The sequence below is a fragment of the Xiphias gladius genome, chromosome 5 (assembly GCF_016859285.1).
Source record: "Xiphias gladius isolate SHS-SW01 ecotype Sanya breed wild chromosome 5, ASM1685928v1, whole genome shotgun sequence".
In the NCBI taxonomy this organism is placed as follows: domain Eukaryota; kingdom Metazoa; phylum Chordata; class Actinopteri; order Istiophoriformes; family Xiphiidae; genus Xiphias; species Xiphias gladius.
In genome coordinates, this window is record NC_053404.1 from 21,728,428 (window position 1) to 21,747,364 (window position 18,937).

The following is an 18,937-nucleotide window of genomic DNA, read 5'->3' on the forward strand; positions in this document are numbered from 1 at the left end:
GCTATAAACTTTCATTGAACGCAGCTCTAAAGGCCTCATTACATCACCTGTAGGTCGAGCCGACACCTCCTTCTGTCACGCTCCGTCTCTGCTGCGCGCAACATCGACCCGTTATCGAACGCTACCCGGAAAACGCTGCTGAACGATCCCCCTGCCAGGTGACTTCATTTGACCCTCGCCGCTCCCACACAAACGCACCATCCCCAGCACGCACACACACACACACACGCTCTAAGTAGATTAATAAATGGGCAAATGTCAAAAATGCAGATTGCAGAATCTGACTCACTATCAATAGTTCGGTAACAATTACTGGGTATTACATAGAGACGGCATGAGAGGACTCTCTTAGGAGGCAGCTCATGGAGAACTGAAAAAAAGGAGGGCGGGGGCTGTTAGATAACTGTAAGATCATTTAATTGTGTGCTAGGTTGTAAGTATGTAAATTGAGACGTGTGTGTGCGCTTTGACACAAGGCCGGTCTCTCTTTATGGCAGACGGTAAAACTAACTCTGACTTTGACCTTGACCATTAATGGAGTTGTACATCAAACGTTCTTGTCATATCCAGTGTAAAGTGCAGGAGGAAGGAGGCAAAGTAGGGGCATGGGTAAAGAGTTTGCGTTTTGTTTTTTAAAAACTTGGTCACTCTTTATGCCTCCGCTCCAACGACAGCCGTGGCTGGAGGCATTATGTTTTTGGGCTGTCCGTCCGTCCATCTGTGCGTCCATATGTCCTTTCGCCCGTTCGTCCCATTCTCGGGGACGCAACAGATCAGGAACGCCCTGAGGGAACTTCTTCAAATTTGGCACAAACCTTTTTGTACTCGAAGATGAACTGATTAGATTTTGGTGGTCAAAGGTCAAAGGCCAGGGTCACTGTGACCTCACTCGACACCACTTTCCTATTCACTTGAACAGGCAACCTCAGACTTTTGGACCCCGCTGTATATTATACGAGTCCGGACAGACGTGGATGTGAACTGCGAGCTGACCGGTCGGCGGAGGAGCACAACTGCGAGGCGGTGATTCTGGTTAACTGACGTGACTCAGCTGCTCTTAAAGCCACATCGCGTAAAGTTTGTACTGAGGGTGGTGCTTTGATTGATGCATTTCATAATAATAGATGTGGATATTTTCTGTGTGTGTGTGTGTGTGTAGCGTCTCTGTATAATATAACCAGATTCAGTCACCGAATGCGTACGCGGTTTCTAAGTTGAAACTGTGGGCGCAATCACTTAATGTGCGTGTTTATATTAAACATTACCTATTGCTCCGTCGAACAGATCTCAGAATCTATAGAGACAATTTATCACAGCGTATCAGAATTTTTCTTTCCCTCGCCCGTCTGAACACTTGCAGGAAAATAATCTGTACACAGTTAGGATTTTCATGTACTGTCATATGGATGATGAGCCGGTTTGTATCGTCTGTATTGTAACTGAACGAATACAAACTGATACTTACTGACACAAACAAACTCATATATATTTAGGGGCGTAATCTACGTTTAGGGAAAGTTTTTTTTTCTAAAAGACGAGACAAGGGTCTATAACCAAAACTGTGCACTTTCAATAAACCGTGTGCTGACAGTGTGCAGGAATTCAAACTTTACTTTGCATGATTTAATTTCTCCCTGTGTCTACTGAGTGAGCATTAAAATACAGAATAAATTATTCTCTGTTATGGCCAGAAATTCCGCTCTATATTAAAACATCCAATAAATCCATCATATGTCAGTTCTACTGATAATATTTCGTCTGTTTTTAAAGTGAAATGGTAGGAAAAAAAAAAAGGTTCCCTAAATCCTGGCCATTCTCACCCCAGGAGGAAAAGATGTCTGAGCAGAGGGTGAACTCACATTGAGAAGAACATTTGTACCGATCGAGACCAACGGCCAGAGCCTCGGCGAGGCGGCATGCGTACGTCTTGCTCAAGGGGACCTCAGCAGCAAACCCTGCTGCAGGAGTCACATCTGAGACCTTTCAGTTACAGGACGTCAGAGCAGGAGACGCCACCCATGCCGCTGCTGCTTCCTAACGCACTGCTCACCGAGGCAGAAACACACACACACACACACACGCACGCATCCTCAAATATTCCCTCTCAATCGCGTTTCGTGCAGCATCACAACATTAACCAATGAGTTGGCATTTAGAGGACTAATGGGGCAGCTAATCTAATGCCTGCTGTCAGCACAGATGTATGTGTGTGTCTGTCTGTGTGTGTGTGTACACGAAGGTGGTGAATTTCTATGGATTTGCATGCGATCCAATATACTGTGATTACATTTTTTTTTTTTTTTTTAAATGTATGTTACCTAATGATATACTTTATCTGCACCTGCAGGGTGGCTCGGCGTATACAAGGGTACGCGTGCACGTGAGTGCGTGCGCGAGCGTCTGCGTGTTTGTGGATGAACGGAGATAACGAGTGAAATAACGAGTAACTACGCCACAGTGATGGAATTTTTTCTGTCCGGGCAACAGAAAGTGGCAGCGGTCAAATTTCAGCCTGTGACTTCTGCGGTTTCTGGCGGCCCCATGATCGTACCTGGATACAGGACAAACGACTGCGAATACACAGAGACAGGAGTGTGACACCGGAGTGCGAAAATTCCAGCTCCTCTGTGCCAGTTTGTATCTTTTCTCTCCCTCTCTGCTCCCGCGGAAGCCAAACGTTGGCCGGTTAAACGTGTAAAATGGAACAGAAATGCAAAGAGCAGGGGAGCGCAGGGGCAGAGTGTAGTATAGCTGCAGCTGCTGTCCGTCTTAACACAAAACTCAGATTCCCAATGCAAGCTCAAAGGGAAAGTGGGTATTTGCATCGAGACAGACTTCATCCACTATAAACCCCATTCTGTAATTATGGAACTGCTTGCGGACTGATGACGTGGATAATATTAAGAAAGAGTATGAAAAAAAAAGACAGTCGGAAAATACGGACCTATCCTTTACACTGGATGTTGCAAAATGCACCGTCTGTAAACACTACAAAGTAACTGAGTATATTTTGAGTCTGTGATGTGCTCAGACTGGAAAAGTGACCAAATTAGACCAAGAAAACAATGAATAAATGAATCTTTGGAAAAACATCTACTCGCTCTTTGTGAAGTATTATTGGCAGTAGCTTTCCAAAGTCGCAGTTTGATTGACATCCAGTGGTGCATGTAAACGGTCAAGTATGTTGATTTTTTTTTACATATTAAACACGAAACAGTATACTACAACGATTAGCATAGAGTACATACGGTACGGAATTAGTAAATGGTCTAGCGTGGACTTGAATACACAGATCACAGTTGCAGTTTCAGATTTTCAGGATACTCCGATTCAGGCAGATAAAAGCCAGTGTCCACTAAAATGGTCTTGATATGTTCCATAAGAAGTTTGCTGGTTTGTTTAATGATATTAAATACTATAATGTCATTCAACCGTTGCTGCCCCGTGTGAGGCAAATGTCGCGTCACTTCATCGCCCGATCTTTTTCTTTATGCAAACTGTTTTTTTGCCAGAATCGCGTGCGTGATTGAAAGATGGAAGAAATATGCTAGGCTGGCAGGTTGAGGAACCCTGCTTCCAGTCTGTGCTTAGCCAGGCTAATGTGCCCTGGATCAGTATCTATACTGCGTGCGCACACATCTAACTGATCTGATATTAATCTTCTCTTTAACGCAGCAGGTAAGCAAATGTCCGAAAATGTTGGAATAACCCTTTACATCGGGTCCTTCGTGGCTCAAGTACAATTTGGACCCCAGAGCACCTCTACGTCTCTGCTGAGTGTACACTGAACGCAGTGTTAATCATTCCCCCTTTTTGATCTGATTTTGAAGAGCCATTGTTTGGTTCGAGTCTATCGGGTAAAAGCAGGAAATGTAAAAACCAACCCGATGACCTTCATTCATCTGACGAGTTTCTTTACGCTGCAGCTCTCCGGCTCGTTAGCGCCGCTCGCTGAGATATTTCCCGTCCGGCCGACCTTTCGTCGTGCGTGATGAATAATTAGTTTGGGGGGGCTTGCGCGTCGGCCTGAATGGCGACGCGCACACTCTGTCTTGCTGACAGCCAGAGGGAGCAGCGGGGAGGCATGCTGTTGTTTGTGCTTTGTAATCACAGCATGGAGGAAAAACACACACACACACACACACACAGATACACACAAATAAACACATAGACACAATCCTTCATAGCTGATAAAGCAGCTCTGTGTGGGACATAAACTATGCACACAGAGAGACACACAAACTTAACCAAATACATAAAGGCAAATAAATCGCCCGTATTAGGAGGAAAGCTTTTCTTGCTCGATCAACCGGATGCAGGTCCGTAGTCTGAGACCAGTTATTAACCCCTTGAAGACAACACACACCTGTCGTGTCTAGTAGCGCTGTGTCGTTTGATGCACATTGTTTGACATTTGTGGCGCGCACACGCTGCAGAGATACACGAAAAGGTCAAGGTACAGCAGACTGGATGTGACAATCTGGGAAGTGAATATAAAAAAGAAAAAAAGTGGTTTTCTCGAGGCTGTTGACACGTCTCAGCAGTCGGGACAAAGGAACACGGCAAATCTTAATTTAACAGATACATATAGGACTACACAGCATGGCTGTTTTTGGATCTCCAAACGCCAACAATGTACTGTAGGTTGCCCCTACACTAAACTGTGAGACCAGGTCCATTATCAGAGGCCTTGAATGTTTCACTACTGATCGGGGCTAGGCATCGTCCAAAATATTTTCAGGCTAGTACCAAAACGGTACATGAGGGTCGGTACCAATGCCCCCCATACGTCGATTTAGAGTCATAAGAATAAAGAATAAAACTTTTTTCCACGTTCGTTAGAAGAAGCCAAAACTTTTAAATGTTTGTCTAAACACAAGCAGCCGTGGCGGAACTTTGTGTCAATACAAAAATTCCTGCTTTGTGAGTTCAAACGTGGGATGGCGTGGAGATGTTAACAACACAGACCGGATCTAAGAACCGGCATCCTGGGATTTGTCCTGAACTTCCAGATGGCCTCTTTGTCGCTGCACGTACTGCAAGGCAAACTGCCTTCTCCTAACATTCACACACACAGCTGGTGCCCGCCTGCTGTTGTTAGGCATCTTTCTGGCCTATTTCTGCAGCAGCTGGCCGATTCGCAGGAAACCACTGCTCCTACAAACACACACACACACACACACACACACACACACACACACACACACACACACACACACACAATTAACACACAGGAACACAGTGCTCTGTCAGCATACTGGTGGTACTGGTCCAGTGTGAGGGGAATGTGAGCTGAGTCAGGAGGGAAGCCAGGCGGCAGCGGCACGCCGGAGGTCGAAATCTGTTGCTGTACCCAAAATCTGTTGATGCCAGCAAGGTCAAAAGGTCAACAGGTCTCTTCTATCATTTCGTCACGTCTGTCCTCTCTTCCCTCTTGATTCCACATCTTGTACTTTCAAGACTTTCTCCTCTCTTCCCTGGTCTTTCTCACTCCTCTCACTCTCATTCAGTCTCCTTATCTTTCACTTTGTGTCATTCTTAACCCTCCTTTCCTTTCATTGTGTCCCATCTCTCAGGCAGGTCCACGGTCTCTCTTTTTTAAGATGAGGGATGATGGGAGAGGAAAGGGTGAAACCAGCACGATCACTTTCTTCACTTATTTTTTTCTCTTGTCTCTTCATGCCTCACACATTCGTTTTTCTTCTCCTCTTCCCACCTTTTTCTCTTAATTTGCTTAATTTGTGCCAGATCCAGGAAATCCCAGATTGGGGCCGGCACCTATTTTGATTGGATCCGTCATCTCCTTTTTCACTATCAAAATCTGAAGTCTACTTTGGGCTCGACTGTCCTGTCAGGCGCCCCCTCTGTTTAAACTTTATGTATCTATAGAAGAAATAGCAACGACAACAAAATGATTGGCCGAGACCGATGTGACTATTGCTTAGCTGTAGTTTCAGAACCATGGACAGCGCCGTCTGTTGCGTGTAGGTTCCCCGCTGATAGCACCTAAACTAAACTACTTTCCACTTAACCCCTCATTGCAGCGATTCCACAGACAGAAGGGGACACAACAGGGAAGTGAAGGGACAGAGAAAGAGGGAGAGAGAGAGAGAGCTGCGAGCTGTGAACAGCTGTTCCTACGCGCTCCCCCTGCTGATTTGGAAAGATTACTGTGCATGCTCTGATTACTGAATGTAAATAAATAGTTCTCTGTTTGTGATGATTTTGGTTTAGTTTTGTTTAGTTTTTACTGCTAGCAGCTAGGCGCGGTGCACTGTGCTCCAGGCACTATGGATTTTCTGATGCATTCTGTGACTTTTTATCCCCCCCCCCCGACCCGCTTGAGCAGCACCCTCCTCCCTGTGGGCCGGTGCCTCCTGATTAACAAATTAAGAACTGCTCTTCCCCACTACGATTCCTTTTCTCCTTTACTTTCTTTCTCTATTTTCCCCTTCTCGCCTTTCTTCCCTTCATCTTCTCCTCTTCCTCACCTCTTTTCTCCAAAACCTCCCTTTCTTCCTCGCCTGTTTTTTTTTCTTTTCTTCCCTTTCTTCTATCATCACAATTAATTGGCTCTGTTCTTCTTATCCTTCACTTTCCTTCAGGCTTTTTTGTTTTCCTTCTTTCCTGTCCTCTCCTTCTTAGTTTCTTTTTATCCTATGTCTTCTTCCTTCTCCCTTCTCCTTTTTTCATCTTCTCAATTTTGATTTCTTCGTGTTTCATTTTATCATTTCATGCCTTTGCCTTTTTCGTTCCTTCTTTTGTCATTTTGTTTGCTTTGGTTCCTCTTCACCAACTCGTCATGTATCTCAGCTACTAATGACGTAGACGTGCTGTTGACAAAACTGTACAGCAGAGGAAGAGTTTTGTTCACGTTTCATCCCTCTTCTGTCGGTGCTCCAGCAGCTGATCTGAGTCCAGCCGGTGACAAACGTCTGCCTGCTGTGAAGGACTCTGCTGAATCAGGAAGAACCAGGCGGCGTGTTGGGACAGATGTGATGGACGCATCAATCTTCTAAATGAATCGAAGCTAATACAACACCTGCCGCTTGGCATACACTTTCATCCAAAGTAGCTCTTACAGGAAACAGGTTTTACTGTGGGTGGAAATTGAACCTACAGTTGTGGGTGACAGAACAAATTTGATTCGATACCAAGTAAAACCAGGGTCAGCATCACCAACATCAATACTGCTACCTGGCCTTGCTTCTATTGTGCCACTGTGATTTCTGTTTTTTATGTCTGGGTAGGGTTTTATGTTTGTCTGCTTTGCATGTTTCAGTTAGTGCCGAATGATGCACCACAATGTAGGATTTCTTTCTATTAACATTAATATTTCCTACTTTATTGCTTTGTATTCAGTGTATTTCGGCTTCTGTGCTGCACGTTTCCTTGGGTTTTACTTATTTTTTGCTTTACACTCCACGTCCCTCATTTTCCTCCTGTGGGTATTTGCCTGAGGAAGACCTGTAGCTGGTCGCAACGCCGCTAATGAATATTAAATGGAGCTGTGATTATAGTGTGTGGATACTCCTTGTACTGCAGTGTTGTATTGGGTACCTAACAATGCACCACAATGATGCCCTGTATGACATCTTTACTGGCATTAATATTCTCTTAGTGGCCATACTAGCTGTGCCGAACTGTGTCGAAGACAAATCTCCAGGCGGAAACAGGCTGAGTCAGGAAGGAAACAAGGTGTTTGCTTTTCAACCTGGGTCAGTCGGCGCCGGATCATAAATCTCATTCTGAAAGTATCGGGGCAAGTGGGTGGTGGGGTGGGCTCATAGTTAGTGAAAGCACGTGAAACTGAGGGGTTACAGCGTTTGCTCGCTGCAGTGCGGCAAATGCATTTAGAAGCGTAGATTTTTAGGGGCGAAAAAAAAGATTTACACTTTATATTCTTGTTAAACGACAAAGATAAAGCAGAAATGGAAAGTACAACATCAGCTAATATAAAAGATCCGTTCTCTTTTCATTGTAACAGAATTAGATTTTAAGGGTAAGTGCATTATTAATAGAATAATTAAAATATCAATCCTAATTCTTTTGTTGGCTTAACATTGTAATGCAAAGAAAAATGACCAATTTCATCATAATCTGTTATTTGTACGATTGAAATTAATGAAGTTTTTTTTTTTTTGGTTAGTCAATAAAGATGTCAGAAAATAGAGAAAAATGACCAGCAAAAGTCCAACAACCAAAACATATTCAATTTCAAATGAGATAAAACAGAGTAAAGCTGTCAAATCCTTATATTTGCAAAGTTGAGCACCACATTTTTTGGCTCAGCAAGAATTGTCTGTGATTGCTCTGCACAACTCATTAGGTTTCAGGCATCTTCTCCAGGCGTCCAGAGTCCTCCAAATTGCTCTGGACACACACAAAGTGTGTGTGTGTGTGTGTGGGCGCGCTTACTGTCTGGGAAGCAGTTGTCAGGGTCCATGGCCTCTTCCGCCATCTCAGAGTACTCATCCTCTTCCTCTCCGGGCTTCCTCAGGTCCACCGTGCTGCCCTCTGATAGGCTGATATCGTCTTTCTGCTGAATAAAACAGGTGGAAACAACCAATCAGAACCATTAACAACTTATCAGATTCACCACAACCTCCTCTTACTGACTAATAATGTGGAATTAGGGGAAGAAAGCTGCAGGGAAAAAGCTACCAAGGAATATGTAACTCAATAAAGCCACCATGCCGCCATCAAACAGACTGTAACTGTATTAACAAGGGGGGAAACAACATGTTAAAGCTCATCAGATCCACTGGAAACCCATTAGTCCTAACATGCTGCCCTTTGATGGACTGATACATTTGGATGTTTGATTGTTATAGAGTATTTTCTCACGCTGGTACTGCTGCTTTTAGATGACTGGCAACAAATCCCATGAAAGACGAGAACCAACGATGTGTTGATCTTTCCGTCAACACTTTTGCGATTGTTTTCCGTCTGGAAGTGACATGAAAACGAGAAATGAAAGTTTGGGATTTGAGGAGGAGTATTTCTTGACAAACAACAGCGTATGTCATCCGCCAAGTGTTTCCGTGCAGCGTCGCTGCTCAATTTTGGCCAAGAAATACTTTCAGGTGCAATGGTGGGCGCGGTTAAAGGAAACCAACGTTGAGAGTTGGTAGGAAACATGAAATGAGTATTTCTTCTTCTTGTGTACAAGTTTGTTGCTTTGTCAACCTATCTATCCACCCAAACCTCCTCCCTACGTGGTCTTTGAGGCTTTATCACAACGTCACGTTGCTTCTGCCTTTGCTCCTGACAGACGTTTCACACGGCTGTTAGAGGCTGTGGAAGTAAACACCTGCCTCGGTAGGGCGGTCTCCAAAATCCCCTACAGTGGCTGTAATGAAGCAACATCCAGGGCCAGGGTGTGGCTTCTGATGGGTTATTAATAGTTTTTTGGACAACAATGAAGCTCTGTTGCACAGAGGATGTGGATACACACACACAGTGCTTGTTATAAGTATGAATTCGCTGCTGTTTCTAGTCGTTTAAATTAGATATATTGACAGTAAAAACAGGTGTCAGCCTTATCCTCCCAAAAGGATTTGCTTACTCCCTTCTAGAGTTATATCAGTACTGGTGTCGGTCTAGGTAGGATTTGTATAAAGCACGGCTTGTGGCTGTGTGATCATCAGCATCATTTTGCTGCAGTCGAGGCTGAATGACTCAGATTTAATGTTACGTAACTGACAGGAGTCCTGGCTGAGAAAACAGAGAGAGGCATCACCTTCCAAACCCTCCCTCCCGCCGCCAGGAAAGCTGCCGTCTGCTCACTTTGACACTCAGGGATCCGGACAAAACTAGATGACAGGAAATCCCCCCTTCACCCCACCATCCCAGCTGACTTCAAAGGTCCCTGTTTGCTAAGCATCATGGGAGTTTAACTTTACAAAGGGACGAGAGAGATGGAGGGATAGGAGACAGGTTTTCTGCTTAGGGCTGAGGAAGGAAATTTGGCAAGTTTTGTTAAATGTCTGGACAAAGACACAGCAGGGGTGAGAGAGAGAGAGAGAGAGAGAGAGAGAGAGAGAGAGAGAGAGAGAGAGGGAGAGGGAGAGTGTGTGTGTGTACAGGTGAGCTAACTACTTGAGTCAACAGCTAACTCATGAATACATTCAGAATCTGGGAACAGAGAGCGGCTGCTGTGACGAATGCCAGCCCCGGAGACACACACACACACACACACACAAACATAAACACACACCCACACATGGACACCAACACACACACACACACACACACACACACACACACACACACACACACACACACACACACACACACACACACACACACACACACACACACACACACACACACACCCAAACCTACACATGCACAGATGACGCATGGACATGTATACACACCTAATCTCTGACACACACCTACACGTGGAAAGAGATCCACACAAAAACGGGATAATGTAACACACACACACACACACACACACACACACACACACACACACACACACACCCCGCAGCAGCCATTGGGCTGAAACCCTGTGACAGTTGACGTCCATAATGAGGGGTTTAAATGTATTTCTATTCATAAGCTGTTTCTATTGTGATGCCAGAGAGGAGCTGAAGGCAGTGAAACACATTCAGGGCCGGTAAGTAATACACATGTAATCTGATTACCTTCATCAGAGTAAAAGGATGCGATTGCAGGAGGTTTATTACAACTTGGGTCTTATTTTGTTGGTTTCGTACATCATCATCAGCTACGATAAAACTGTGCTCATCACGTTAGTTAATCAAGAGAACTTCAAGCTAGAAAACATACAGAAAGATTATAGGATTGAAACTCTTCCAAAGGTCTGTTCTGCAAACGTTAAACGAGGAAGTAAATGAAAGGGAGGAGGAAATGTGAATGTAAACATAGCTTTGATTAAAAGAAAACGTAATAGAAACTCAAATTGAATTTTACACCAACTGGAAAACTACTGTTTCATTTTGAACGTCTGCACATGCATTTTAATTAATGTTGTGTTTACTTGTAGCGCCTCTCTCTCTACAAAGTACAAATACTCGATTTGTACTTTAACCACAAATGAAAAAAAAAAGCTATAGTTTAACATCCGTTTTTTAAAAATCTACCAAATATACCCAAATATTTTCAGCTCACCACCCTTAGCCCCCTAAATGTGAAGACGCGAGACCCACGAACAGGCCAACAGCAGCTGCGCTAATAACATTGGCTGCAGATGGAGACTGATGAACTCTGATGCAAAAACAAGTTTGTATCAGCTGGTTTAAGGGTGAAGAGGAAGATGGTGGGTTATATTTAACAGAACAACGCAGCTCACTTCCAGATTGAAGTTTTAGTCTGTTTTTACCTGTGTGTGTGTGTGTGTGTGTGTGTGTGTGTGTGTGTGTGTGTGTGTGTGTGTGTGTGTGTGTGTGTGTTGTAACCAGCCTGGCATGTCTGTCATCTCAACAGTCACGGACACTGAAACCACAGGACGCATCCTGCACCTGCTTATCATGCCTCTGTGTGTGTGTGTGTGTGTGTGTGTGTGTGTGTGTGTCTGTGTGTGTGTGTGTGTTGTAACCAGCCTGGCATGTCTGTCATCTCAACAGTCACGGACACTGAAACCACAGGACGCATCCTGCACCTGCTTATCATGCCTCTGTGTGTGTGTGTGAGTGTGTGTGTGTGTGTGTGTGTGTGTGTGTGTGTGTGTGTGTGTGTGTGTGTGTGTGTGTGTCATCTATGACTTAATACATTACTGAGGGACATCAGAGGGACAAGATCCTCACACACACCCTCACTGTAAATGAACTTGAACGTTGCCGCTCACTCTCTGCTTTTGGCCTCCATGTTCCTTCTTCCTCACACACACACACTCATTTAACAGTGTGACACTAGGTGTGTTTACGTCTCTGTTTCAGGTAAAAATCGGTTCGCGGCTGCCATGGCAACAGCAGGTGTTTCATTCTCTCGTCGTTAAACCGAAGCGCGCGGCGCTGTTCATCCCTCACTAGGCGGGAGGAATGGCATGCTCGCCGCTAACGAGGGCGAACGCTACATACTTTGTCTCCGCAGACGGACGTTTTGCATGGTTTGTGCTAACAAGTGCAAAAAAAAGATATTTCGTCTTTAGGGAGGGCTGAGAGAGAGAGAGGAGAAAAGGACAGATGGGGAAACAAGATGAGAATGAAGATACAGAGGAAAAACTCAGGCAGAAACGCAGACTCTTAAATTCTGTGAGACGAGCACCATCTCTGAAGCAGATGATGGGCTGTGGCTAAAATCAGGCGAAGATTAACTTCTCCAGCACATAGCAATTACCGTTTAGGACAACACATGTAAAGCGGAGCGGGCAGGTCGAGAAACGAAAATCGTGTTTAGTCACATGTGTCAGCTGGCAAAATGGGTAAGTGATGAGTCATTTTTGGCATCCAGGGTCTCCAAAGTAAAAGTCCGGTTCATTACCTCATAAAAAATGCTAAATAAGCGGCGGTTGTAGCACTTCAAGTCGCGGATGGACATGAAACTGTCCTGGTTGGATCGTCAGTGCAAAAGATGCAACAGCGGTGTGTTAGAAAATGTCTGGCTTTTTGATGAGAAGTCAAAAGGTCCAAGCCTGAGGACTTAAAAACCGACGGAGAAAAGTCAACTACAGCCCCCGGATTTTTCCCCACACGAAACATCCAGTCACAGTGAACCGAGGCTTAATGTCACACTTTGTGGAACCGTCCTCAAACGGTTTCTGGGTCAGTTCGGGATAAATTTGGTAGCTTCCTCTTCATAGCAACGGGGACCGATACTCATGGAATCGCAAGTTTGAATTAACCGCAAGTTTCAATATGATTGGCTTGGAGTGATTAAATAAAATCAACACAATTAATTATTATGTATGATGTCACAATCACCTGGGCTCCCGTTTCTTTGCTATCTTCTTTTTTTTTTTTTTACCGGAAGCGTATCTCTTTAGATCACACATTATTTTGTGTTTGTACCATAGCTCCGGATTTATTTTTCGCAGTGTATGTGTGATGTAACTCTACAGTTTGAGAGCGCAGCAATAGATTGCAGGATGTTCTGATGTCGACCATTTCATAACAGACGAGACAAATCAAAGCGGAACTGCGGCGTCCATCTCCCACCAGCTGTCCCCTGCGGACAACACCTGGACATCTGTTAGCTGGATACTTAGGTCTACAGGGGTCAAAGGCCGCTAGCTGAAGACCGTGGGGGCGGACGGGAGGCTTGTAAAACAGTCAAGTTTTACAAGCCTCCATTCCAGCTCACACACAAAAACACACATACGTAGCAGCTGTGCACCAACTACACCTGTCACAAATACATGAAAGCCACAAACATACAAGCTCAGGTGTCTCTAACTGCTTTAAAGGGTCTGGAGCAGAAGTGGCGCACAGACTTGTGGTCTAACGTGACCCGGGTGAGCCTGGTCCTGACCTGACTCGAACCCACTTCCAGTCTTTTCTTAATCTGATCTTAAACTGGTTTTGCTCCAGTCTGATTCCAAAACAAGTCACACACACAAAAAATAAAATAAAATCTGCGATAGGTTCATTAAACAATAATACACAAAAGGGAGGTTCTCAGTGCCTTTGATCAGCACACTGCAGCCAAAACCCCATAACACGTTTATTAAGACCTCAAGTTTACTATCGCTACTCAACCATGGTTTCATTATGGACTGAGCTATGACACTGTAGTGTCCGGTGAAAAAGTGAAAAAAGTTGTTCTAGTACATTTCACAGTGTCTTCATAAACTGCACAGCAGAAACTCACTGTCACGATGTCCCCACCTTCATCTTCATAAAACCAGCCCTGTGCACCTGGAGCTGTCTGGCCCAGGTGTGACACTGATGACAGAATTACATTTTAATGTTAATTGAAACTGATATAGGTAATCAAAAATGTCCTCTTGGTGTTCGTACCCTGGGTCTCTGGGGGTCATATGCTCCACTGCGTATTGTTACTTGCCAAATATATGTAAAAAATACAGACATATTTGCATATTTGTGTGTGAAAACCGCAGCTTTGCTCTTCCTGTTTTAAACATGCACCCAAGTCCCTTCTACGTACATGTTACAACAGCAACCTCACTTCATCAGCCCAGTTACTTTTCCTCATCACCTTGCAACATGACACAGAGTCTGGACCGAAACGAATGCAGTCAGATCAATGTCTCTCACGAGAACCATCATAAATGTATCAGCTAATTATCAAGGCATCAAGAAAATAAAACGGAAAACTGTTTCTCCCTTGCAGTTACAGTGAAGCCGTGGAAACATTTACGTAGCAGACACCATTGTCTGAAAGACAAGATGCCATTTACCTAGCAGGCACTGTAGATGGGGCCGGCGACGCTGCGCATGTTTGAAAAGGGCTTAGATCTTCTCACTTTGCTGTGTATACACACACTCTGTCCCATAACATATGGGCAGTGATTTTGGCCCCACTTAGCTGAGTCCCCCATAGTCACATAAAACCAGCAGTCGTGTCTTAGAAAAAGGGCCTGTTGGTATCTAAAGGGAATAGAGGAAGCTGTGAAACTATAAACAAGCGGAGCAAGAAAAAGAACAGCAAGAAGTTAATAATTATAGTCTGTGTTTGTTATGGCACTATTTGGCAAAAACCGAGATATCTACTCCTCGTCTTTAAAGAGATTTTAAAGGAACTAAATGTAAGACTTTGCCAGACAGTCTTAAGATCGTGGGGTTACTCTATTCGCGGCACCCACGGCACGAATATATGGAGGGCGACTTTTAACGACTGCCGCCGTAAACACAGCAGTCTGGCCTTTGACCTTGGCTGTTGACTGCGCGCGCCTCCACCAGCTGATTCGGGCTTTATGAGACAGTAAAACCACTTTCAGTGATTTACGACGCCATTAAAGCGCAGGTCAGCTATTTAATCATTACATAACCAAACACGGGGTCTATTAAAACAGAGTTCTGGAGCAGCGTAACAGCCTCTATTTACAGTGAGCTGTTTGTACACTGAAAGTAAATTACAGATATAAAAACCTGGAGGGAGAGTAGCGATGGGGCGAGAGATATAGAGAGGCGGAGAGGGAGGGAGAGGACAATAGAGAGGACAAAAAACATGAAATTACAATTGGGAGAGATAACAAGAGAGAGATGAATGAGTGTTCATCCTGTGCCATTTAGCAGCATTGTTAGGATTACTATTAGCTTAGCTGCTATCTGCCAGGACACGGGTGTCGTGTCTTTGGATCTGGTCGCGATATGGCTGTTTCAAGAACGTTTAGGATGCCAGATCTTGAACTGAATGTCACTTTGACAACAGGCAGCCGGTAGTACCTAAACTCAGAACCAAACACTGCAAAGCTACATTCAGCTGTGCTCAGATCAAACCAACTTCTGCTACTTCTAAATCTCAATTTAATTTGTTGACTTTAATTATTATTATTTCTATACCCTTTGTTAAATTTGGGGCGAGTTATTACTGCACTGCAACTGGAGTGAGATGGTATTGTGCGTCCAAGTTTAACTTCTGCAGCATGTGCTGACGTGATTATACCGTGTCATCACGGAGAAAAAAAAATTCATTGACCAGCCAAATTTGAAACAACTGAAAAAAAGGGTTGGGAGGACAAAGACATCTAGTTATAGGACCCTACAACATCATGGGCTTGCCGGGTATTTTCTGGACAGCAAACCCGAATCTAAAAGCCCCGATCTAAATGTTCGAGGAAGAGAGAGAGAGACACCTTGGAGGAATGAGAGAGCAGGACAGAGAGAGAGGGAGAGAGAGACAGAGAGAGTGCGCTATAAATAAACAGAGGCTTAGTGTTAATATGTTGGTGTTAGACAAGGATTGAGTCCTTTGCAAAAGCAAAACAAACAGATATCACTGACCTGCAACCTGAGAACTGGCTGGCACGCTTCTCTACAACAACTACCTTGTTCTACCATACTCTCTCTCTTTCCCTCTCTCTCTCTGTCCACTTCTGTCTCTCATTGTCTCCCTCTCTCTGCTCTTCCTCAGACCTAGCATTTACTTCTGTTTTTCAGGTTAATTGCGCAGTCCTTTTGTGGTGTCGCACCACCGGCTGGTCTATCAGGACGTTTTATTTGAACCTTTTCGACAGGGGTAGCTCAGTCCAAAATCATCAGCGGTTGCGTCCCGGCCTGACTCCCCGTCAGAGGTCATGTCCGAGTCATAAATGTCATGTTCGAAATTGCACAGTGCTCGTGTGATGAAAAATACTGTTGTCTGATTGTTAAAGGTCATGTCCAAATCACTCAGCTCTGAGGTCAGGTCTGAGTCACAAAGGTCATGTTCAAGTCCTATGGGTCATTTCTGCGTCAAAGAGGTTATATCTGAGTCAAAATTATAAGGGCCTAGTCATAAAGCCTATGTCTCAGGCATTATAATCCGAAAGTCGACGCCACAAAAGTCATGTGCAAGTGATCGAGGTCGTGTCCGAACCACAAAGGTCTGGTCTGAGTCACAGAGGTCATGTCCGAGTCCTACGAGTACAATAGTACCGAGTTACTGAGGTTGTGGCTGAAGTCCAAGTCATGTGCAGGTCGTGCCCGAGCCAGAAAAGTCCCATTTGATCAAGTGCTGCCCGAATCGTTAACGTCACATCCGAGTCGCAGAAATCATGTCTGAGTTAACCGAGTCAAAAGGGTTACGTCCAGGCCGTAGAGGTCATGTTTGAATAGAGCAAGTCGTAAAAATCAGGTCCGAGTTACAGTGGTTAAGTCTGAAGCCATTAAACTCATGTCTGACTTACAAAAGTCATTGTAAGTCCCAAAAGCCATGTCCAAGTCAAAGGGGTTATTTCTGAGTCAAAATACCCAGGGTCCAAAGGCACTAGTCGTTTCCAAATTAAGTCTGAGTCAAAGAGGAAGTCCAGAAGTCCAAGTCGCTTAAGGTCACGTCCAAGTCATAAAGGTAATGTTTAAATCGTAGAGTCCAACTCCAAACAGATCGTTCCCCAGGTCACTACGGTCAACTCCTACGATGTTCAGCTGAATACAGTTGAGTTGTCTTGACGCAGTTTTGTGCTGAGGTTCCTGGTCTGAACCTCAAGACTGAATCACCCCCCGACATAAATGAAGAGCTGCCCTTGAGCCAGGCACCGAACACCAACCTGCAAGCCAAGGCTGCACGCTCAGTGAGAGAGAGAGAGAGAGAGAGACATCGAGCCGTACCTGACCCAAACTGCTGACTAACCACATTCAGGTATCAGCGGCACCTTCTTGCTGGTACATTATTTAAATGCCTATCTAGGTCACGCACTGGCTAACACGTATTCTTTGAAATAAGGAAAAATCGTTTCACATTCATGTTGCTGAGCCAGCGAGGACGCTCACCAAAAACAACACCTGCATGAATAATTTAGACGTCAAAATATTACATATTTAACAAAAAACAAAGCAGCCGTGTCTATTCCTCATGGTAAAAAAGGCCTCTGTGTGTGTAAAAGGACCAGAGACTCATTTATTCTCACTACGGTTACAATATATATTTTTACCGTTGATGGTATTTATCATGTCATTTTGCCATAACTAACCTTTTACCACCCACTGTCTCCCGTGGGACATCAGCACTATGCAAAGTTCTCATGCACTGATACAACTACGACAAGTTGGCAATGCTCGTTCGCAACGCCGAATGTTGTGGACCAAGCGTAACAGCGCTGCCTACGGGCCGGTGAACACCTGCAGTGGATGAGGCTGGTCTTTTGGATCTCGGACGTGGATGACATGGGCCTGACTGCAAAAACCGTCGATACGGTTTGACTCGTCGCTTCGGCGTGACCTTACAATAGCGGGCATGAGTTTCATGACTTTGACGTGACACACGGAAATTTACTTGTTGCCTTACAAACATTTTGAAAACGACCAGTTAGTGACACCTGCAGTAAAAAAAGACTAGATGCCCCACAGATAACAGCTATGTCCAAATTTTGGCATTATAAACACACAACAGCATCGCTATAGGAAACAGGAGACAGAAGGACAGAAATACCCAAATAAGTGCAGAAAAAGTGGCGGCTGAACACATCTAAGTGCAGAAACAATGCAGTTGCAGACTGCTCGACTTATTTTATATCTGCGGTGGTTGGGTTAAAAAGTTCAGGAGCTCAGAAAAAGGTCCAGTTATGTCAGGAAACGCTTTCCACAGTTCACTGACTGTTACTCAGCATCCTTCGGTTCACAGTGAGCTGGGAGGGGTTCGGGGGATTTGAGGTGAAATAGGGACAATCAGAGACCAGCGATGTGTTGAATGTTCGACTCAATTAAGAGCAGAAGAAATAAAGTAAGTGAGATGTTACAGAGGGAGGGACACAGAGCAGCCTGCCTTGTACTTGTACTTCTATCTTTGTCAAGACACTCATTGACATAGTGCATTCCCTGGCCTCTCACCCTAACCTCAACCATCACAACAGAGTGCCTGACCCCAACCCTAACCTAGACCGGATTCTAACCTGAACCCTAAAACCAAGTCTTAAACCTCAAACAGCCCTTTGAAGTTTTGAGGACCGGCCAAAAACGTCCTCACCTTCCCAAGCTCTAAAACTGAAACTGGTCCTCGCAAAGATAGAAGTACAAGTACACACACACCCTGGAAACAAAGCTTGATGCTAAAGAGTTGTGAAAGCAGCGATGCTCTCTGACTCCCCCCCTCCCCCGGTTGTCCCGACCCGCCTCCCATCTCTCTTCTCTCTCTCTCTCTGACTGTTGTGGGGGGAAAATATGCTCCTGAGTTTTGTTCTATTTATGCTGCCCTTTCACATTAGGTCAATTTGTGTGTGTGTGTGGGTGTGTGTGTGTTGTAGCTCTCACTGCATTTGCATGTTTCATTTCATGGCTAACAGCCATGAACTGCCTCACGCATAGACGGAGACAGACCGAATCTGGAAGAGAACAGAACACATCTGCTTGTTTGTAAGTATCTGTAAATT

The 18,937-nt window shown here is 44.6% G+C and overlaps 1 protein-coding gene across 1 annotated transcript in view; it reads right to left on the reverse strand.

The window, feature by feature from the left end:
* Window positions 1–18,937, reverse strand: part of LOC120789913 (sodium channel protein type 4 subunit alpha-like) — a 179,609-nt gene that overhangs the window by 22,316 nt on the left and 138,356 nt on the right. Inside the window, exon 23 of the mRNA XM_040127122.1 lies at window positions 8,419–8,542. Coding sequence (XP_039983056.1) covers window positions 8,419–8,542 — 124 coding nt within the window. The remainder of the gene's footprint in view (window positions 1–8,418; window positions 8,543–18,937) is intronic.